Source organism: Pholcus phalangioides, unplaced genomic scaffold (assembly GCF_987345545.1).
Source record: "Pholcus phalangioides strain wild (caught in Gottingen) unplaced genomic scaffold, Ppha-v1.0 ptg000010l_1, whole genome shotgun sequence".
In the NCBI taxonomy this organism is placed as follows: domain Eukaryota; kingdom Metazoa; phylum Arthropoda; class Arachnida; order Araneae; family Pholcidae; genus Pholcus; species Pholcus phalangioides.
In genome coordinates this window covers 15,616,305-15,638,917 of record NW_028301603.1, presented here as the reverse complement: position 1 = coordinate 15,638,917, position 22,613 = coordinate 15,616,305, and the positions used below count along the sequence as shown (strand labels likewise).

Genomic DNA, 22,613 nt, shown 5'->3' with positions numbered 1-22,613 from the left:
AGGGACACCCGAAACCTGTCAACATTTCCATGGGACCCCAACCTGCCGGCTTGTCGGACACCCCTCTCCCCTATAAAGGACCACGAAAAATTTTCATTTTTATCAATTTTACAACGAATAAAATCCAGGGCCCCACATCCAGTAGCGGGGACCCAATACGCAAATTTTTAGTGGGGGACCCAGACTGGATATATCTCGGGCTTCCACTGTTGCAAATTCTACAATGTTCAACAGAAAAGAATGAGATTCATCCAGGGCCACAAACATGAAACCTGTAAACAAAGGACTCCCGACTTGGAAGATTGTTGGTCATCCCCCGCTGCGAGTGCCATGAAAAATTTTCATTTGTATTCATTTTACCAACGAATAAAATCCAGGGTCCCCAACCAATTACCCGGGACAGCAATTCGCAAACTTTAAGTGGGGGCCCCAGATTGGCTTTATTTCAGGCTACCGATGTTGCAAATTTTACAATGTTATAAAATAAAAATCAATGAGATACATCCAGGGGTGCCCGAATTGGAACATCCCAACGTTTCCATGGGGCCCCGACCTGGAGGCTTGTCGGACATCCCCCCTGTTTGGGGCCACGAAAATTTTTCATTTTTATCAATTCTCCAACGAATAAAATCCAGGGCCCCACAAACAGTAGCTTGGACCCAATACGCAGATTTTTAGTGGGGGACCCAGATTGGGTTTATTCGGGCTTCCGCTGTTGCAAATTCTACAATGTTAAACAACAGAAAAGAATGAGATTCATTCAAGGCCCTCAAAATGAAACCTGTAAATATAGGGCCCCCGACTTGGAAGCTTGTCGGTCATCCCCCGCTGCGAGTGCCATGAAAAATTTTCATTTGTATTCATTTTATCAGCAAATAAAATCCAGGGCCCCCAACAAATTACCCGGGACACCAATTCGCATACTTTTAGTGGGGGACCCAGCCTGGATTTATCTCGGGCTTACGCTGTTGCAAATTCTACAATGTTAAACAACATAAAAGAATGAAATTCAGCCAGGGCCCCCAAAATGAAACCTGTAAACATAGGGGCCCCCGACTTGGAAGATTGTTGGTCATCCCCCGCTGCGAGTGCCATGAAAAATTTTCATTTCTATTCATTTCACCAACGAATAAAATCCAGGGCCCCAACCAATTACCGGGGACCCAATACGCAGATTTTTAGTGGGGGACCCAGATTGGCATTATTTCGGGCTACCGATGTTGCAAATTTTATAATGTTAAAAAATGAAAATCAATGAGATACGTCCAGGGGCCCCTGAATTCGAACCTGCCAACATTTCCATGGCGCCCCGACATGGTGGCTTGTCCGACATCCCCTCCCTCCCACCCGTGAGGGACCAGGAAAATTTTTCATTTTTATCAATTTTACAACGAGTAAAATCCAGGGCCCCACATCCAGTAGCGGGCACCCAATACGCAGATTTTTAGTTGGAGACCTAGACTGGATTTATCTCGGGCTTCCGCTGTTGCAAATTCTGCAATGTTCAACAGAAAAGAATGAGATTCATCCAGGGCCACAAACATGAAACCTGTAAACAAAGGACTCCCGACTTGGAAGATTGTTGGTCATCCCCCGCTGCGAGTGCCATGAAAAATTTTCATTTCTATTCATTTCACCAACGAATAAAATCTAGGGTCCCTAACCAATTACCCGGGACAGCAATTCGCAAACTTTAAGTGGGGGCCCCAGATTGGCTTTATTTCAGGCTACCGATGTTGCAAATTTTACAATGTTATAAAATAAAAATCAATGAGATACATCCAGGGGTGCCCGAATTGGAACATCCCAACGTTTCCATGGGGCCCCGACCTGGAGGCTTGTCGGACATCCCCCCTGTTTGGGGCCACGAAAATTTTTCATTTTTATCAATTCTCCAACGAATAAAATCCAGGGCCCCACAAACAGTGGCTTGGACCCAATACGCAGATTTTTAGTGGGGGACCCAGACTGGGTTTATTCGGGCTTCCGCTGTTGCAAATTCTATAATGTTAAACAACAAGAAAACAACGAGATCCATCAAGGACCCCTGGAAATGAAACCTTTTAATTTCTGCATGAAGGTATACGTGCAATCCCATCCGGTTACCTCGATCCTGTGTGCTTCACTTCGATTTTGTACACTTGTCAAGGGGAGCGCTCACCTTCTCTCCTTTCTTACAACACTGTTTTTTACACTATAAATTAACCACAGACGGACCCCTGAAAAGCTGGTTTAGGGGCTCGCCATCTATTCCAGCCTACATTCCGTACTTCCAAGGGCGTAGCGAGCGCGGGGAGACTTGGGGGTCTGGTCCCCCCCTGAAATGTGAGAAAATGACCGAAAAAAGGGAAAAAGATGGCCAAATCCATTGTTCTGTCACTTTGGTCCCCCCCCCCCCCGAACGAAATTTCTGGCTACGCCCCTGCGTACTTCCGTACACAATCGCGGTCTTTTCTGTTTTTCTGGCTGTTCCGACTTTTTTGCGAAAATGTCCCGGCTCTTCACGCATTTTCAGCGAAGACAACTTCACTTTTAATTCTTACTTTTATTCATCAAATCAATAAATAAAAGTACGTTCCAAACTCAGAATTTATATCACGTCTACAAACAAGAAAAATTATTTCACAATTTTTTCATGTCTTTTTTTATTTTAATTCACTACAATTTGAAGCGGACTTCCTTTCCCGAGATTAGCGACTATGATTTTAGCACGAGTTGGCAAATATGTTTACTTCTAGCATCAATTTTGGCGATAATTGGCAATATTCTGAATTTCTGAGCTTAGTTTACCGTATTTTTCTCGAGCAAATATGGTCAGTCTACTAATGATCACACTTCAACACATAAAGACTCAATAGATGTCACTACCAACAGTCTGAAACAAATATAAGTAAACAAATCGTCATTCTACCAATGCCTATAAGGTGGTTAAAGCCCAATACATAGGCTGACCATATTTTCTCGAGAGAAATACGGGACATTGCGTTTCCAAATACGGGAAAATACGGGACATCGCCAATTTTCGCCAAAAACAACGCCAAAACCAAACAAAGTTGCCAAATATTGTTGAAATTACGGAAAAATCACAAAGGCGGGAAGTGATGCAAATTGCAGTGAATTACAATGTATTCCACGAAAGACAAACTTTCAAGGCAAATGTGGGAGATTAATATTCTCATATATAGTTGTAATTATCGTAAAATAATTTATGAGTTGAACAATAATGTCAATCTTTGACTGCAATAAAGAATAAAAATTCAAGTTGGCTTCGTGTAAAATACGGGAAAAACCGGGACACTTTTGCCAAAAAGTCGGGACGGCCAAAAAAACAGAAAATACCGGGACTGTCCCGGGAAATACGGGACGTATGGTCACCCTACCAATACATTTTCCTCAGCTTATGATGATTTTTTAGCATATAAAGGCTCGCTAGATGTCACTGCAAACAGTTAGTTGTCTGTAACAAATATAAGTAAACAAATCGACATTATACAAAGCCTAATAAATTTAATAAAACATTAAAGTATTATAATGTCGAACCCACTGTTTATTATGCTGCATTGCGTATTGTTATGCATTACGTGTTTTAGCACGTCTTGTGCTGTATTGCTTATTGAAATGTCGTGTTTACTGCCTATTATACAAATACAAATACAACGCCACAACAGGCAAATTGCCCAAAGAGGTGGCTGACTAAAGAACATCATGGATCCCCGATTCATTTTTTTTTTGGAGGCCCTACCTATTACTGCTACACTGCACACATGCAGCCCGCCCACTCAATTTCCCGTATTTATCTCAAAGAAATATGGTCAGCCTAGCCATACTAAACAGCTGCGCCTTAAATTATTTGAATTACACAAGATTTTTTTACAATTTATTTTTGTGGTGATCCTGAAGAAATTTTTTGGGGCCCCTCCGATTCACCAGTTAATGTTTTCAAAATACTGTGTTCGCAATTTTTTTAAATTAATCAATATAAAAGTTTTACATTCCGTCCCTGTGTGACGGACGACTGCAGTGTCGTTTAGTCGCACATTCATATATTTCAATATGTAGGAGAAAAAGGATGGCAGAGCTCCGACCAAAAGAAAACATGTGCTTTCAAGCATATATCATAAATCTCCGAATGAGTACAATATACATACACAATGAATTCTTCATTAGAACTTAAAAATTTCTCGTTTCATATTAGTCATTGAAAATATTCAAACATTACTTTGCTTCAAGGAAACAGTTATTTTCCGGATATTATGCTGAGGTGAGCTCGGAAAGAAAAGTCATCACGTCTCCTCCGGGACTCGAACCCAGGCCCTCTTGCATACCGGGCAAGCATGCTGGGCCTGGTTCGAGTATGCAAGAGGGCCTGGGTTCGAATCCCGGCGGAGACGTGAGGACTTTTCTTTCCGAGCTCACCTCAGCATAATATCCGGAAAATTACTGTTTCCTTGATATCTCTGGCTGAGAAAGAAGCCATCTATATTACTTTGCTTGTTAATCAAATTGACATAACCATGCATATCGACGTGGGCATATATACGAGCATTGCGCACACCTATCTATGTGGTACATACATACAGTGTACACTCAACTTGAACATAGTGAATCACTTCACCAGTTTCATATATATATATGAACCCTTATTTAAGATTAGCTGATTAGTAACAATAAGAAATTTCAACCAATACAAATACAAATACAACGCCACAACAGCCAAAATGCCCAACGAGGTGGCTGATAAAAAGATGCCCATAAAAATATGGGCATCTATTATTATCCAATATTATCTTATATTTTGATCAAAGTGAACATGCCTATGCCCCATGCCTGGGTGAGCATACATGTATTGCGTACACCCATCTATATGACACCATATTGTGCACCTCCTGACATTACTAATTTTATATGCAATGTGTACCTTCAATCCGAATTGGCTTATTAAACACTAGGGTTGTATGCTATATCAGGGGTGTTTAGTCAACTTCTTTCCGTTCGCGGGCCAACATGATGGTCAGCTATAGTGTCGCGGGCCACGTCAGTGGTGCAATTTCGGTGAATAAGCCGCTCCATTATTAATTGAATTAATTAGTTAGTTATTAAATTAATTTCGTCTCTAGAAATAAGAAGTTTGTGAGCAGTTTGTTTATCAAGATATCTGCTGTTGAAACCGAAAAATTATTCAAATAATGATCACAAATTTTATTTTCCCCCAAAACTTATACCTTGTCGCGGGCCGCACAAAATCACGTCATGAACCACCGCATGTGGTTCATGAAGTGCGGCTACCCTCTACGCAGCATCTCTCGAAATACGAATGGGGATTTCTGGCAGTACCTGTCAGTTGACACTAGCTGCCCTCATGCCGGCCCGCGGGGGGTCGTTGTGAAGAGTAAGGCAAGGGAGCATTGTGTGTGTATGTGAAAATGCATGTATGTCAGTCTGAAATTGGGAGCACTGTCTAGTGGGGGACCCACGGTTAATTAATGAATTAATTAACCAGGAATTTTGAATCAAACATGTCTGGACGAGCTCTGTTAGTCATATTACTTATTAATATTTCGGAGGAAAAGTGATCGCTCCTTTGACGTCATCATCTTGCGCCATGGTCGCACCTCATTCGTCGGTTGCGTTCATGTACCTAATTGGACGAAAAATGTCACATGATATGCAATTTTGTAAGTAAAATAAATTAGTTTTAAGGTGAAGAGAAAAGAGGAATAGAATTAGTATTTTTAAAAAGCAAGGAAAAAAGGGAAGAAGAAAAAATTTATTTATTTATTTATTTTTTTTTTATAATTATTTTTCGGAGCCATTTCTGAATTGTTTCAGGAATGCCTCGATTTTTAAGTTTTTATATATTTTTGGAGAAAATGTTCTTGGAAAGATGGGTAAGGGAAATGGAGAAAAAGATAGAAAAAATGCCGGTTGATTAATTCCGGCTGTTATGAGCATTTAATTGCTCGTGGGGTGCTTGCTGCTACTCTGCAAGCTGCTCAGGAATTCTCTAGTGGGCGAGATACTGTCCAGCTTCTTTCCTGAATTCCTGGATTAGTTCACGCTTGTCTTTGCGTGATGTTTTTCTTATTATACTTTTCATGTATAATTGCGCTATTTGGAAGATTTCATTTGCGGGGCTATCACTAGCATCCATCGCGTCAGAGTCCGGGTCCTTTGCCACTAGATCACGTTGGCCTAGTCCGGGTTTCTTGTTGATGATTCCTTCCGCGGGTAGTGCGCTCGTTTCGCCTGTCTTGCTTACGGCATGCGATGGGCTCAGGCTAAGCCGTGGGTGGACGTCGTTCGGTCGGGACTGCTTACTCGCCCCGTCTGTCGCCTTGGGATGGGCCTTGCGTTTCACTTCAGTACTGCGTTGGAAGTCCGTAGATCGGGACTTGTATTTTTCAGCTGATGCACGCTGATCTTCAAGTTCCGTTGGGAGGTCCGTAGAGCTGGCTCGGCCAATCGCATTCTTTTCCTTCGTCTTGTTTTCGTCCAGCGAAATTTTCTTTTTTCGCTCATAGAATTTACGTAGAACGCTTCGTGGGAGAAACGAAGTGTTCGTATAGTTTTTTCGTGATCTTCGAAATTCTTTGGGATTAATGAATTCATCATTTTGTTCTACCGTTGGGGGTGACGCTTGCTCCTGGGATTTTGCACAAAATTTTTTGTAGGCTTCGCAGCCACGAAAGTTGCTCGTGTGACCTTTTCCACAGTTTGAGCATGTCGGGGTGTCGACCCCTTTGATGTTACCGCAACATTTCACGTCATGGTTCCCCGAACAACCCATACATTTCTGCGGTAGCTCGCACTCGTCTCCTCTATGACCCCAGATTTGGCATCGATAACAAATATTAATCGATTTTCGATTGGGGTTCCTGCGATATTTCGTAATCGATATATCGATGAGGAGAAGTTTTTTAAGTTCAAGGATTCGCCTTGATTCTGGGTCGTCCTTCAAATCGACCTTCCAGAGGGGTAGCGGTTTCCCTCTTATTCTTTTCCTCTGTGATTTGAGCTGAGTGACGTCTAGGGGTGAGAATCCTTCTCCGCATAGTTCCTTTGAGATATCCTCTGCTGGGATCGCGGCAGTTAACCCTCGTATAAGGACGCTGAGGGTAGGATCATCTGAGGCTGATCGTCTAGTAATTTTCGCATCACTATTTTCTATGTGACTGAGGATTGTCTCGTAGTCCTTAAGACTGCAGAAGTCCATTTTGAATTCATCCCGCACTATTTTTGTTTTCACTGGGGCACAACATTGTTCTTTTATCATTTGGGAGATACTACGCCACTGACGGTCCGCGCGAGCTACGATGGTGTAAGTGACGCCGTTCGACCCGCTTGTTGCTGGCTGTTCGCTGCCTGGCTCGGGTTCACTTGGTACGGGTACATCCATTTCATCGTTGCTAGCACACGACTGATAAGCCGACGCTAACCCATCTTGTGGTGCGTGGTCCTCCTGGGTGCCGATGATAGCGGTGTGGGGTTCTTTATTGCCGTCTTGGGTACGGGGGGGCTCCGGCTGTTCACTACCGGTTTCCCCGTCGATCGATACCAGTGTGGGCGGGGCTTCATCATCGCTCCTTCCACGCGATTTGTCCGCTGCTGCTGGTTCGCTCGTCGGGGCGGGGCTTCCCTTACCGTCGGCGGCGGTGAAGACCTCATCTTTGGTCTGTTCGCCCACGTCATTTTCCAGTTTTTCCTGGATTTCTCCCGGAGTTGCCGGTTCCTGTATTTGCGGTTGGGTGTTTTCATTACTCTGGGCCTTGCTTCCCTCTTCCGGGGGCTCGGCTGGGCCCGAGTTTGGTGGGGTTCCATCGGGATCCGGCTGGGCTTCAGAATCCGGGACGGGTTTCTTCCGCATAAATATCGGGATCTCGTCCCACTTCTTGGCCCGCTTCCAGATATGTTTGTTTATTTCGTTGTAATAGTCCGTCCAGATGCCCTCGTTTTCCTCTTCGTCAAAGAAGCAATCTGTACCGATGATGATAATTTGTTGCAAGTTCCACCGTAGTGATTGCTTGAACAGCGGCACTTCCGGGTCATCTGGACTTCCCATAATTGTTTTGTAGTCTTCCATGGCTTTCCTTAAAAAATCATCGCCCGTGCAGTAGAACACTTCCGTGTCCGGGCGTCTGTTTCTGGGATGTGACTCGTTCCAGCTGTTGAAGTGGTCCCTGATGGTCCCGAGGTATGCGATGGCAGCCTTGTTCAGGTCAGCGTTACGTGCTTTCCTTCTGCTATAGACCGCTAGCAGCTTGGCCCATTCTGCATTCTCGCTGTCCTCATCAAGAATCACTTCGTGTAAGAAACAGACTGGTTGTGGAGCTAAGTTATTTCTTGGTGCCATGTTATTTCTGGGAATTTTCCAAAGTCGTTTGTGGGAATTAGTTATTTAAGTTATGAATCCCTGCCATATTTCTCGTTCAATGATATCCGACTGAGTACGGATAGGTGTCTAGCTTCATGCCGCTAGGTTAGATCAGTTAGTAAACGATCATCAGAGCACAGAGAAACGTGCTTCTCCTCTCGTGTCTAAAAAGGCGCAGCATCTCTCCACATAGCTAGGAAAACACAAACGCGTAGCATGATTACGTAACACGTTTCTGCGGACGCGAAATTGTCCAATTCGGTTCCCGTGGTGCAAAAAACCTAATCCTAGGTCATACCGCTTTACTTATTGGTGAGTGGACGTGAGTTCACGTTGTACGCGGCACAGAAAACCTGGCTTCGGAAATTTATTTTGTCACTAGATGAGTCATTTCTACTTTTGAAACTAGATGGTAGCATGATCACTCTATATCACTGAGCTATAAGTATTGAAAAGAACTTGTATGTGCACATTGTTGTATATATAAAGTGACCATACGTCTCGTATTTCCCGGGACAGTCCCGGTATTTTCTGTTTTTTTTGGCCGTCCCGACTTTTTGGCAAAAGTGTCCCGGTTTTTCCCGTATTTTACACGAAGCCAACTTGAATTTTTATTCTTTATTCAAGTCAAAGATTGACATTATTTTTCAACTCATAAATTATTTTACGATAATTACAACTATATATGAGAATATTAATCTCCCACATTTGCCTTGAACGTTTGTCTTTCGTGGAATACATTGTAATTCACTGCAATTTGCATCATTTCCCGCCATTGTGATTTTTCCGTAATTTCAACAATATTTGGCAATTTTGTTTGAATTTAGCGTTGTTTTTGGTGAAAATTGGCGATGTCCCGTATTTGGAAACGCAATGTCCCGTATTTCTCTCGAGGAAATATGGTCAGCTTATGTATATATAATGTTTGAAAAAAAAAATATTAAACACTTTTTTTTTCTCTCTAATTTTTATTTCATTTCTTGCATTGAAAGTTCTTTTTTTCAGCAGTTAATTCGCGGAAATATTCACTGATACGAATTTTCGAAGTGGGAGCCTTCACCAAAATGAAAAACACAATATTAGAAATGTATGTTGTTTTTTTATAAAAAAATAGTTCCTCTTAAGTTTTGGAAAAGAAAGGGTATTTCGTGTACGAAAGTAAGTATTCATTTTTATACATTTTTTTGAAGATAAAGAATGCATAATTATTGGCCGAGAAGTGAAAAAAAAAACGGAATGCCCATGTCTCGTATTTGGAATTGCCCCATTGCATTAACATGGTCAGGAAATGTTTTGCCCGGTTCGCTCCAAAAGGGTGATGCGGTCGCGTAGGACGACGGCTCGCGCAGTCCTCACTCCACTTTAAGGCCCGTTTACACGACGCAAGCGCTTTAGTTGGTAACTTAATTTTTAGTTGCCAAGTACGATACAATGTATGCAGACGATAAGGGCCGTTTACACGGCTTTAGTTGGCAAGTGCGCAAGTGCATAAGTGATTTAGTTGGTAAGTGAGATAAGAACGGTTCTATTTTTTCCGGTTAAGTTGACCTATGCGCATGCGCCAGTGGGCGTGACCTGCCGCTCTGGAGGGGTCTTTTTGCTCTCTCACGGAGGGGTTTATTTTGATCTCAAGCGTGAACCTGTTCATACTCCGTCGTCTCCTGAAGTTTCGCTAGAATTCCGCCGAAATATTGGACGGTGAGGTGGCCAGAGGACACAATCTTCAAGTTTATTGAAAAATATCTTCGCCATGAATGTTTGTTGAACTATAGAAATGGAAATTACCTTGTTCAAACAAGCTAAAATTATTCGATGTTGGAAAAGGCTATGGAATATTCTGTCGACGTGATGTCAGGAGTTATATATTTTTGAATCTTCAATTTTTTTTATCTGGTGGGGAGGATTTATATATTAAAAACTGGAGAGGGGGGTTTCGAATATTTCTCTCGTCCAGAACGAATTTGCTGCCATCTGTTGTAAAAATACATGATCAAATATTTCACATAAAGATATCATCTCTATGGATCAAATTAAAAAATAATAATGATTTCGAAAATTTGGAAATAATTTTTGTTTAATGAATTTTTATTATTTAATTTTTAACCCTTAGAATTTCCTACGAATGCCAAGAATCTTCTCCCGTATTTTCGGCTTACATAATTCATAATTATCTCCTCTTTAACATCGATTAAAATATAATATAATCGGTATTTACAACTTAGAGGAGAAATAGAGAAATCTTATATTTCTTTTCGATGATTTACTTAAGTTTATAATATGTTGTGTGTTCTTTTTTCCGCTGTGGCGTCATCTCTCGCCCCCTTGCGTGGGTGGCAGAGGCGAAAAAAGGGGACAAGCGAACTGTTTCCCTTGCGTGACCTACTTCTTGCTCAGTGTGTTGCTCTCGCACAAGTGATATAGTTTCTCCTTTTTTATTGAATAAAATAAATTTATATTCTTTAAAAAAAATGTCATATAATGTGGCTGTAATCACAGTATTCGTAAGTTCTACCTGATCATCTTCATCCATCGTTACGAAAGCTATGAGCTTTAAAAAAAGCACCTCTCTGAATGCCAGATAAATAAAAAATTATTACTATTATACTCCCGCACGTTGTGCGTCTGTCTCTCTCCGTGGATTTGAGTAGACTGAAGCGCGCATGCGCTAACTGCGCTCACCTCCGTAAAAATTATCCAATGAGCGCCTACTTATCACTTATCGTGTGGACAGTTTCAAGAAGAATCGGTAAGTTGAAATTAAGTTACCAACTAAAGCGCTTGCCTCGTGTAAACGGGCCTTTACTTATAGCTCAGTGGCTGTAAGTAGCTTTCCTTATAGCTCAGTGCTCTATATAATCTAACACAGAAAAATTCCACTTCAGCTGTCGTCTGCTTTTTTCCGGTGCTTTGTTTCGGACTTTTCCTTGTGCGCTGAGAAGAATAACTGAACTTGCTATTTCAATTTCCAGTTCAGTTTGTTTGTAGACTCTGTTTGTAAGGCACCTAAGTGAACGACTGACCTGAAATTTATCTAGTCACCGTCAGAGTTATTTTTAATTTCAAAGTCAGATGGAGCACCATTACAATATGAATCAGACTGCTACTGCGTTCTTTATTTCCTTAAATATAAGGTTCCTATTTCTCCTCCAAAGCCGGGTTTTCCTAGGAGTATAATTTCTGCGCCTTGTGCAGCGTGAAAACGCTGATTGGTTAAAAACCGGAAATTCAAGTTTTTTCACCAATCAGCGTATTTACGCCGCGCGCTGTAGAAACATGCTCCTAGAAAACCCGGCTTCAGGTCTCATTATGTCGACGATAGTGAATGGCGTGAATCGTTCTGCCTGACACGCTGTCCACTCACCAATAAGAAAAGTGGCATGACTGTTTTCCTACAGAGCATAATACGCCTCACGAAAGCGCTTTACGTGAAGCGTCATTGGCTGACTGCTTTTGGAAGAGTCAAATGCGTCGTTCGCCGCGCGTTCCTCCCCATCTCTTCAATTTTGTTGTGCTTTCTCCCCAACCCCTTACCCTTTTAAGCCGGGTTTTTCCTAGGTATATGCATGTGGCGCTGGGTGATTCACGTTGCACGCGAAACAGAAAACCTTCTTCTAGCCGCGTGAAAAGAACTGTATAATTTCGCGTTGGCAGCAACGTGTTTAATCCCGCTAAGCGTGTTTTCCTAGCAGGGCGCATCCGATCAGGGCGGCTATATTATAGTATATGGCCTTTGCATCAGCTACTCTGTGTCGTCTGCATGCTCCGGTTTGAAGGGCAAGAAAACACACACGAGTGAAAGAACATTGGCAAAACGCACGGTGCACGACACGTTTGACTCCTCCAGAAGCAGTCGGCCAATCACGCCCGACGTAAATCGCTTTCGTGGGGCGTATTATGCTCTGTAGGAAAACAGTCGTATTGCTTTTCTTGTGGGGGAGTGGACGGTCACATTGCGCGCGGCACGGGAAACCTGCTCCTATGAAAACCTGGCTTAAGCGCCCGCCGCGATATATAATGACGTCACATGAAAGTCAAGCTGATTGAGAAGTACAAGTGAGAAAAAACTAGCAACCGCATCATCATCCGACTGGCGATGGTGAGTTGTTTTCACAGGCTTCCCGATCGATAGGCGATGGTACCTCATTTTAATTTGGTGAAATAGTTTTCCTCGTTGAGATCGAGCAGAATATTGAAGACAACCGGTGACGTCGGACCGACTTTCTCTTTTGCCTCTTGCGTACCGAGCCGAAGTCATGGCGGGAATAAAAGGTATACCCCCCACTTTGTTTTAAAACCATTCATAACAAGAAACAATTTTTATTCACGAATTTATTCGTGGCTCGTTTAAAAGTGTTATTTATTGGTTTCATGTATTAATATTTGTGCGGTGTTCGTAAAAAAGTAGTAATGAAGGTGTTTACAAACAAATAAATTCGTGGTTCACTATTGAAGCAGTCAGTTTATTCCCAATATACAGCATACACTTTTTGTCGCCAAGTTCTCGATTACACCAAAAACAGCGATATGTCGTCAACGCCATCCTCTATGGCGCATGTTTTTTAAACTGAGTGGGCTCAACGTTTAAGGAAGTGCCGGACACTTCATTGGTTTGAAAACTTGTTGCTGGCCACTCTGTTGGTTTGAAAACTTGTCGCTGGCCACTCTGTTGGTTTGAAAACTTGTCGCTGGCCACTCTGTTGGTTTGCAAACTGGTTGTGGCCACTCTATTGGTTTGAAAACGTGTCACTGGCTACTTCAGTAGTCATTGAGCTGCAAGTCACATCACTAATCTGTAAATGTGCCTTAGATCACTTATGTTATCTGGAACTGTGATGCGGGAAACTTGATTGCTCGGGAACTATGCTGCAGGTCACTCGAATGAACTGTAAATATGTGGCAGGTGATACATTAGGTACCATTTACACGCTTTAAGTGATTCAGTGGTGAACTAAATTTAAAGTTGTCAAGTACTTTAAAATGTATGCAGGCAATAAAGGCTGTTTACATGCCGTTTAGTTGGTAAGTCTGGGGGCAACACTATTTTTGAAATTTATATCAGTGCGTCAAGTAACATATAAAGGGTCACCAAGTCTCAGAAAAATTATTTCTGATCGTTTTTTGTTGAAGGACATGGGGGGGGGGGGTATTATATAACTGAGAATGTTTTTTCTATTACGTTGATTAAATGATAGTGCATTTATATCATTAATTATATAATATTCAAATAATAGCCTTTTAAGATTTTTTTTCGTACCAGTCATTTGGGATGTCGACAATGGTGTTGGTTAGGTATATTGCCGACTTAGGGTTAGACATTTCGGAAAATAACTGAAGTCTTTTCTGGAGTTTTTTGTCCTGCATTTAAAAAAAAAATAATTCAATTCCCAATTTATCAATGTCAGAAAAACATAAAGAAAAAAAAAGAATAGTGAAACCTTAACACACATTGTGTATTCATTTTTTTTAAATATTTATAAATTATGTTCATGAAATGTGTGCAGTTTTTCTAATGTTATTTTTATCTTTTTCTCTTTTCATGTATTTTGTATCTTCTATGTTCTTATCATCTGCAGCGTGAGTACCAACAAGGTTTTGTTATGATTAAAATTTCACTTGATCACCTTTTTAATTTCATATACATGTTGCTTCTTATGGCATCTAATTTCCCATGCAGTGAACTCAATATCCACAATCTAAGATTCATCGCATTTGCACCACCTGTCTGTCTAATAAGTGTTTAGCATCTGATGCAGGCCTATATATAACAGGTCTCCTTTACACGGTTGATGTGATGCTTTGTTGGGATTGGTATTGCTGGGGCTGTAAGGGACCCCAACTAGAGAGAAAGAGTGCAGCACTGGGGAAGATGCTCAATAATAACGCTTTCCATTCATTCATTATCACAGAGGGTCACATTGAAATTTATGCTTACAAGGTGTCAAATGTCTAGTCGCTGCAATGGTAGCTGCTGGTGATTTGACTCGCCATGGAGGGTGTGGTAGGGCAGGTCAATAAGACACACTCCTACTGTACCAATGTTCAGAGGTATCACAAGTTTGATACCTGTCAGTTCCTTTCACAACACGCAAGTACATAAGCTATACAGGCTCAATAATGGCAACAAGATGACACCAAAAGCAGATTTTGTGTGAAGCCTAACTGACATGAGACGTGGCCAGTCTTCAAGCTTTTGTCTATATATAGAGATATGAGCTGAAACTGCGCCACCATCATCCTGTTTCATGGTCCGCTCATTGTTGTAAACTGAGCATGTGGTGTTAATGTTATGGCTCTTGGGTGTATTAATTACTAGGTTTACTTCTGCAAGAAAATTTTATTGACTTTGAATGATGAGTAACCTATACAAATGCTTCTTTTACAGTTTGGTCAGCTTGGCATTTTCTGGCTCTGTAGGAATGACTCTCCTTGTTTTAGGGTGTGCCCTACCGCAGTACGAGTAAGTGTATGAGTTTTTTCTTTGAATTCAAGCAAATCTTAAATTCCAATTGTTTTATTTTAATAGAAAAAATATGTTCATGAAGGAGAGACTTTTTTCTGAGTGTTATACTGTGGTGAACTCGGAAAGAAAAGTCAACAGCCGTCTGCCAGGACGTGAACCTTGGCCATCTTGTACACGGATAGCATGCTTGCCCAGATTACAAGACGACCAGGGTTCAAGTCCCGGCAGAAAAGCATTGACTTTCAGAGTTCTCCTTGGCATGACATCCAGAAAAGTAAGAAAAATAAAAAATTACTCTGCCAGATACAAAAAACTGCAAACAATTCGTTGAAAACTTTAATACAGATTTTATGAATCGAAACTCAGTGATCTTTCCAATATTGGAGCTTCTCCAAACTGTGACAGCAATGCATCGATATCTTCAAATATCTTCAATGCATAATATCTGAACTAAATGAATACAAAGTAACAGTAAAAATGATAAAAATCATAGTTGATTATCATAATGACTTGTTACTATACCTAATAAATACTTCACTAATCGAAGGAATTTTCTATCCCAAACTCCAAGTATCTATTGTGTATCAAATTTTTAAAAAAGGTAATAAAACCTTCTAGCAAACTATAGACCTGTTTCAGCACTCCCGGTTTTTTCAAAAATAGTTGAGAAAAGTATGAAAACAAAATTGAATAATTATTTCATATGTATGAACTTCGCTAAGAATCAATATGGTTTTCAAATGGGGAAAAGCACTGAAATGGCTATCGTATTTGTAATGTAGATCTAACTCTGTTATTATATAAGATGAGAGTTGGAATCCATGGTGAACTTTTGCGGTGGTTAGAGACGTACTGTTATAGACCAATGCAGGCAGTCCAAATCGAAAATGAAAAAAGTAATTCCCTTGAAATAAAAAAAAGAATACCTCTCAAGGAACAATACTGTCCCACTTTTTTTTCTGATATATATATAAATGAATTATGCCTTTTAAAATTGCATGGTAGAGTAGTATCTTTCGTAGGTGACACTGTATTAAATTTTAAAGATAGAAATATTTCTCATTTGATAACTGAAGATCACCTTTAATGTCATGTTAATAACAGATTAACATGTGGCTAGCAAAAAATAAATTACTTCCAAACGTAGAAAAAACAAAATTTATGTGTCTAAAACTTTAAGGTATGAAATCAGAAACTCCAATATCACTAAGATTGCGTGTTTGTGAATACCCTGCTCAAAGTTGTTCGTGCAGTCACATAGAAAGAGTAAGAGAATATACCTATTTAGTTATACAATATGATAAGAAAACAAATTGCAACTTCATATAGATTAAAAAACAAAAGTCTGGAACCCCTTAAAACAATTTTTCATGCTTGAATCCAATCAAGAGTAACTCCTGCTATTGCAATGTGGGGAGGTGCCTACCACGATAATATCAAGAACTTAATTGATATCTATAATTGCTTAAAATGAGATATTTAATAATCCAAATCTACTAAAATCAGAAATTTTAATAAATGTAAATTTATGTGTATAAAATAATAATTTTCATGACTAAAAACCATAATTTATTTCTCAAAAATAATGATAGAACCTCAGATAGATACAATTTCTTCTATTCAACTCCAAAAACAAATAAATACCTTGTTCGAAAAACTATAAATTACCTAGAATCAACCATTTGTAACAAATTCGGGAAAAACAATTATCAGACCTTAGAATAAACATCTCAAGGGAGTAATTTTTATATTTTTAAACTCTATAATGAATTTTAAAACTTTTATTAAAAATTTAAATAGTTTAACCAAGGCAAAATTTGAAACACTTTTATGAAAGAACAAAAAACAAAATCAAGATCATGTTATTTATTGTATATAGAAAACTTTTTAAGCTGTAGGACGGACCAAGTGGGTACCTAACAGCTGCACAGTGCATGTATTGTTTTGTTATGTTGTCTTGCATTTGTATTGTATTTTTATTTTTGTATTTCATGGTACAATGTCTGTTGTGTTGTTAAATAAAATTAAGTATTTCCTTCATATATTGTGATGAGAAAAATTGTCTCATTTTTGCTCTTCCATTTCAGTCATTAGCACTTTCTATTTTTGAACTCTATGCATAGAAATCTGTATGCAATATGAAAAAATCGAGAACTTGCTCATATTATCTACTTAAAATGTTGTACCATTTTGAATATTCTAAGATGATTTTGACTTTCAGCAACTGGTATCCATTCTTTGTCATCATATTCTACATCCTCTCACCTCTTCCAACTCTACTATCAAGGCGATTTCGAGATGACATGGGCACAAGCAATGCCTGCTATGAAGTTGCCATATTCATAACAACAGGCATAATCATTTCAGCTTTCGGGCTCCCCATTGTCTTGGCACAGGCTCCGAAGGCAGATCCAGTTGTGAGTATACATATTTACTTCTCCATGATTTTTTTTGGTAAATATTTTTTGTTATTTGAGGAAGTTTAGGGCAAAGCGCAGTCGTTGGTACATTTCCCAACACTCGATATTTACATCATTTAAGTTGTATTACTAAATGCTGAATTAGAAGATTTGCTATCTGCGAGTTAATGCTTTTCAATGATTGCAGCATGTATCGCTTTTCAATGCTGCAATCATTGAAAAGCAACTAAAATGCTCAGTTTCATTTTCAAAAAAGTCTCTTTTCATTCTCCTGAACTCATTCTTCCCCCTTTTCCAAGGCTTAAGCTGGGTTTTCCTAGGAGCAGGTTTCCTGTGCCGCGCGCAACGTGATTCGCCCAGCGCGACACGCCTTTGACCTTTGAAAACCAAACACACCCCGCTTCCCATCTCATTGAGATATCAAAGCGTTCCTGGAGGATGGGTGTGTCTGGAAATTTTATTAAATATCTTCAGAATAATAAATAAAATATTACATATAGATTGCACATATAAATTCACTTATAATCAATGTTCGTCAATGGACTTATCATAATATACTGATGAAGGGATTTAAGCGCGACACGCCGTCCACTCACGAGTAAGAAAAGCAGCATGCCTGTTTTCTTACAGAGCACAATACGGCTCACAACAGCGCTGTATGTTGGGCGTTATTGGCTGACTCCTTCTGGAGGAGTCAAATGCGTCGATCGCCGAGGTTTTGCCGATATTCTCTTCACTCTTGTGTGTCTTCTTTCCCTACCCTTCAAACCGGAGCATGCAGACAGAGTAGCTGATGCCAAAGCCATATACTTTATATAGCCGCCCTGATCTGATGCGTCACGCTAAGAAAACATAAACGCGTAGCGTAATCATGTAACACGTTCCTGTCGGCGCGAAAGTCTAATTCAGTTCACGCTGCGCAACAAACCTATTCCTAGGAAAACCCGCTTTAGTTCGTCCTGGAATATGCTGTAAGGTTTTGGAGACCATACCCACTGAGGGATATAGGCTTGGTTAAAGGGATGCGGAGAAGAGCTACGCATGTCCTTGTGTTGGCACACAGGGCTTGTGTTATGAAGAAAGACTTTATTTTTTGAATATGTTTACACTAGAAGAATGCAGGGGAATAGGATATGATCGAAGTGTTCAAAATTTTTATTGGGATGTATAGGACGAACCACGAGCTATTAATACACTGTCGATTGAGTGCTTTTACAAGGGGACATCAGTATCGATTGGTAAGGGACAATCCTAGGTTATGGTGTCGCAGGGAATTTTTCTCTAATAGGGTTTATTAATAAATGGAATAGCTTTTCCTTGGGGGTGATAAATTCTAACACAATTGAGACGTTTAAACATAAATATGATAAACATATTGGGGTAAATCGAGAAGCTCATTTGATCATTATCATTTTTTGTCGCACCACGGTCATTTTCTGGACACTAGGGCTAATTAGACTGGACCTACAATTTATTGCCAATTCCGAACGGCGGGCTTGTTTTTTTTTAATACTCATCGAGAGATTGGTGCGCTAACCCGTCGATGGGGGGCTCCCTGCCGTAGCTATTTTTTTGCTGTGGTCAAGTCGCCGTTTTTTGTTGTACCCCTGTGTCAGGAAAGTTTTCTGACCAGGACGAACCGGGTATCAAACTCGCGACACCTCTAAACACCCTTTGGTACTTTGGGTGAGTATCTTATCGACTGTGCTACCGCGCCTGAAATCGAGAAGCTATCCATATTTAGAATAAGACAACCATAAACATTTTTTATGAGCATTGTATAATATTTTATCATGTATATATAGTTTTCAATTTTTATGATTGCATTTTATAATTGGGTTGCTGTATTTTTTAAATATATGACATCCATATTTGTCATGGGTATTTTTTTCTCAACCACCTCAGGTATTTTGCCTGTTGTGGCCTTGTATTTGTATTTAAAAAAAATCTTCCATCAGAGTGCAAATAATGGCTCCTGAAGCCTAATATGTTTCAATTTTATGTTTCAATTCTACATTTAGAATTTATGCAATTGATCACATTTATTGTCGTAAATTTGACAATAACAATATTTACTAAATTTGTTTTTTCCCCCTCCCCAATATATACAGATTTTATGGGGAGCTTGTGGATTGGTTCTTGCTGGCAACGTCGTTGTATTCCTCACCATTTTGGGCTTCTTTCTCGCTTTTGACAACGACGATGTTGACTATAGCATGTGGTGATGCAGACATGCTCACGAACAGTGATGTTATCTCCAAATACTAGTGTGGTTCTTGCTGCTTTTCAGTTTGCTGGATCAGATCAGGTGTAAAGTAAAGGCAGGCTTACATATGAGTGTGTGTGGGTGTGGTTTGCGATTGTAGTGACAGAAGCCAAGAAATATACGAAAACTCTCAGAAGTTAACAGCAAAATGCTCATGAAAAGTAACATTGGCAAAATGATCTATATATTTTTCTTTTTATTTGTATATTAAATATACAATACAGTATCTGAGATATGAAATTATTTTTCATCATGAGCACACTTGCATCTCCTCTTTAATTTTAGGGACTAAAACTACCATAATTTCACTCTCCGTTGCATTTCAGAAACAAAAACAGTATTAAGAATGTATTTCATAAGCATAGATCTTTGTTTTTGAAAGGAATTTTTTTACCTAACGTATCAATAACATTAAGCCTAATTGTGCTTTTTCTTTTCTGGTATACCATTCTATTTCGAGCATGAAATTAAAGATATTTAAATGTTTTTTTTTCTGCAGTATTGCTAGTAAATGTTTTCAAACATAAATTTAGGGGAAAAAATGCCATGACATGTTTGGGTCAGCTATCGATTGCCAATGGCAACTTCTCAACATGGCATCTAATAGGTAGAGGTATTTTGCTTCTGAAGATCAAATCATCTTTGTTTAGATTCACACGTTAACTTGAGTCACTACTCTTACATGATTCTTTTCCCGCCTGTCGAGCAGCATGCTACAAAGTACTATGCCATTTTATTTTCTGGATATTATGCTGAGATGAACTAGGGAAGAAAAGTCATCTTGTCTCCACCGGGACTCGAACCCAGGCCCTCTTGTATACCGGGCAAGCATGCTACCATCTACACCACAGGAGACACGACCCTACCTTCCTTATTTCAGGCACTGGGGTGTGAGCCCTCTCTGAACCGTCCCACCTGGGGGCGAATTCCTGAAGTTAAGAGAGGCTACTAGTGTCTCTACTTCATTGCCTCATGCCACAGTGCATGAAATAAGGAAGGCAGGGTCGTGTCTCCAGTGGTGTATATGGTAACATGCTTGCCCGGTAAGCAAGAGGGCCTTTGTTCGAGTCCCGGCGGGGACAAGATGACTTTTCTTTCCTAGCTAATCTCAGCATAATATCCACAAAATAAAACGTTTCCTTGGTACCTACCATGCTTTAGATCTACCATTAATATAGCAATGATGACAACGATGAAAACTATTGTGAGCGAGTAGTCTGACGTGGTAGTAAGGTATTACTTAAGCCTTCTGTTGAAACTTTTATATATGCTGCTACCGTTTCTGTGGAGTGATTCAAATGCAAAGATTTTAACAGCTGGCTGATGCGAGATTAATTCAGGAAAGAAAATTCAACAGCCTCTGTTGGGAATCAAACCACCATCCTCTTGCAATCTGGGCGAGTACACTAGACCACTTTGTAACCAGATGTCAACTTATCTGATCTCACTTTCCCCCTATTAAAAGCTAGTAGAGAATGTTCGTAGCATGTCGTTACATGTGTGCTGTTAGCTATGTTAGGTCTGAGTGTCCATGTGTGGTCCCATTCAGCATATATATAAGCTCTATATAAGGAGAGAGGATGGTAGTTTGATTTCCCACAAACGAAGTTGAATTTTCTTTCCCGAATTCACCTTCCCATCAGCCAACTGTTATAAATGTTGCATGAATAGTGGGGAGTGACATCATTTTTAGGTGATTCATATTCAGATAGTAATGTTCCAGGATGAAAGTCTCTTGGAACCCTTGGCAAAGATAGAGATTCTACAACCTTTTTGCATAATAAACTTTCATTTTGCTTTGTTCTGATTTTAAAATGTAACTATATTACTTTGAAATGCTTGTTCACAAGTCCTTTCTTCTGTCAATTATTGTGCATGCGTATGTAGGGGAAAAAGAGGACAAACAGTTTGCTCTATGATGCAAACAACATTGTCTGATTTTGATCCATGATAATGTCACAGCTATTAAAATACCAACCCTTGTATATACATATTTATTTCTCTTTTATAATGGTTCATGTAAAATAAATAATACATTTTGGGTTTATAATTATCAATAGTGTTCTCTTCTATGTTGCTGCTACTTTTGTAAATGTGCTGATATATGATCTCAAAAAAATCAACTGACTTCTTAATTGAATCTCTCCAAACAATAACACATAGTATGTAAATTTTTTAAGCTTACTGGGCAGCAGCGATCCACAATTATGTTAGGTTTTCAATATAATCATATCCTGTACATTTTGGTATTTGTTGATTTGTGGTTACTCTATTTGTTTCTGCCGTCGGCACAGCTAGTCTGCCAGCTTGTTTTTATGTAGAGTACTTGTTTTGTTTTTGCTTGTTTTACTCCGCCTGTCTATAACCGTTGTATTGTCAAATGATTAACAAATTTACACATTTCTTTTTTCTTGCAGCCGTATTTATGTAATACTCCATCGTAATGTAATACACTTTTTTTTCAGTATTCGTTCAAGCGGAAAAAAAAATCTTTAATGTAACATGAGACTGTTCTATTTGTAGTTCCAGTTCCTTTGTATTCGATAACGAAAACATGAAAGTGAAAAAAATAATAAACTGTTGTAATTTTAAACTTTTCTGATTTTAAATTGGATGGTTCTTATAGGTTGTTACTGTGCAAAAAAATCCAAAGATTTACGAATCAAGTGTAATTCTCCAAAAATTAGAAACAGACACGAGCGCTAATGGACAAGATTGCTGGTACCTTGCAGGTTTGTTTCTCGTTTAATGAACCCACTCAGAAATTTTTCCCCTACAATTCATTGTTAGAAAACTCAACAACAGAAATTTGTCGCTAGTCAGTGAGACTTTATGAATGAACAAGTGACTTATGGTTGAATATGAGAGAAAATAAAAGTGGGCGAGTTGCCAAAAAAAAGTATGCATTTTAATGAGTGACCAAGTGAATGACAGTATTTATGACTCAATAGGTGAGTGACTCGCTCACTCATCAATCCTCTCTCACTATATCACAGTTATAGTTGCCAATTCCCCTAGATTTTTTGAGAAATTCTAGAATTTCTACTCCATTTCCTGGACATATATCTTCTAAATTTTGACCATAATTGTAAAAAA

At 39.6% G+C, this 22,613-nt stretch overlaps 1 protein-coding gene and 1 pseudogene across 1 annotated transcript; one reads left to right on the top strand and one right to left on the bottom strand.

The window, feature by feature from the left end:
* Positions 1–2,139: 2,139 nt before the first annotated feature.
* On the bottom strand, positions 2,140–2,183 carry LOC149080989 (U6atac minor spliceosomal RNA; annotated as a pseudogene).
* An 11,759-nt stretch (positions 2,184–13,942) lies between these two features.
* Positions 13,943–22,110, top strand: LOC149080988 (leptin receptor gene-related protein). Its single transcript, XM_089237710.1, has 4 exons — positions 13,943–13,960; positions 14,754–14,828; positions 17,053–17,248; positions 19,363–22,110. Exons 2-4 carry the CDS (start codon positions 14,788–14,790, stop codon positions 19,474–19,476), a joined length of 351 nt encoding a protein of 116 aa, XP_089093836.1. The 5' UTR covers positions 13,943–13,960; positions 14,754–14,787; the 3' UTR covers positions 19,477–22,110.
* The last annotated feature ends 503 nt before the right edge of the window (positions 22,111–22,613 follow it).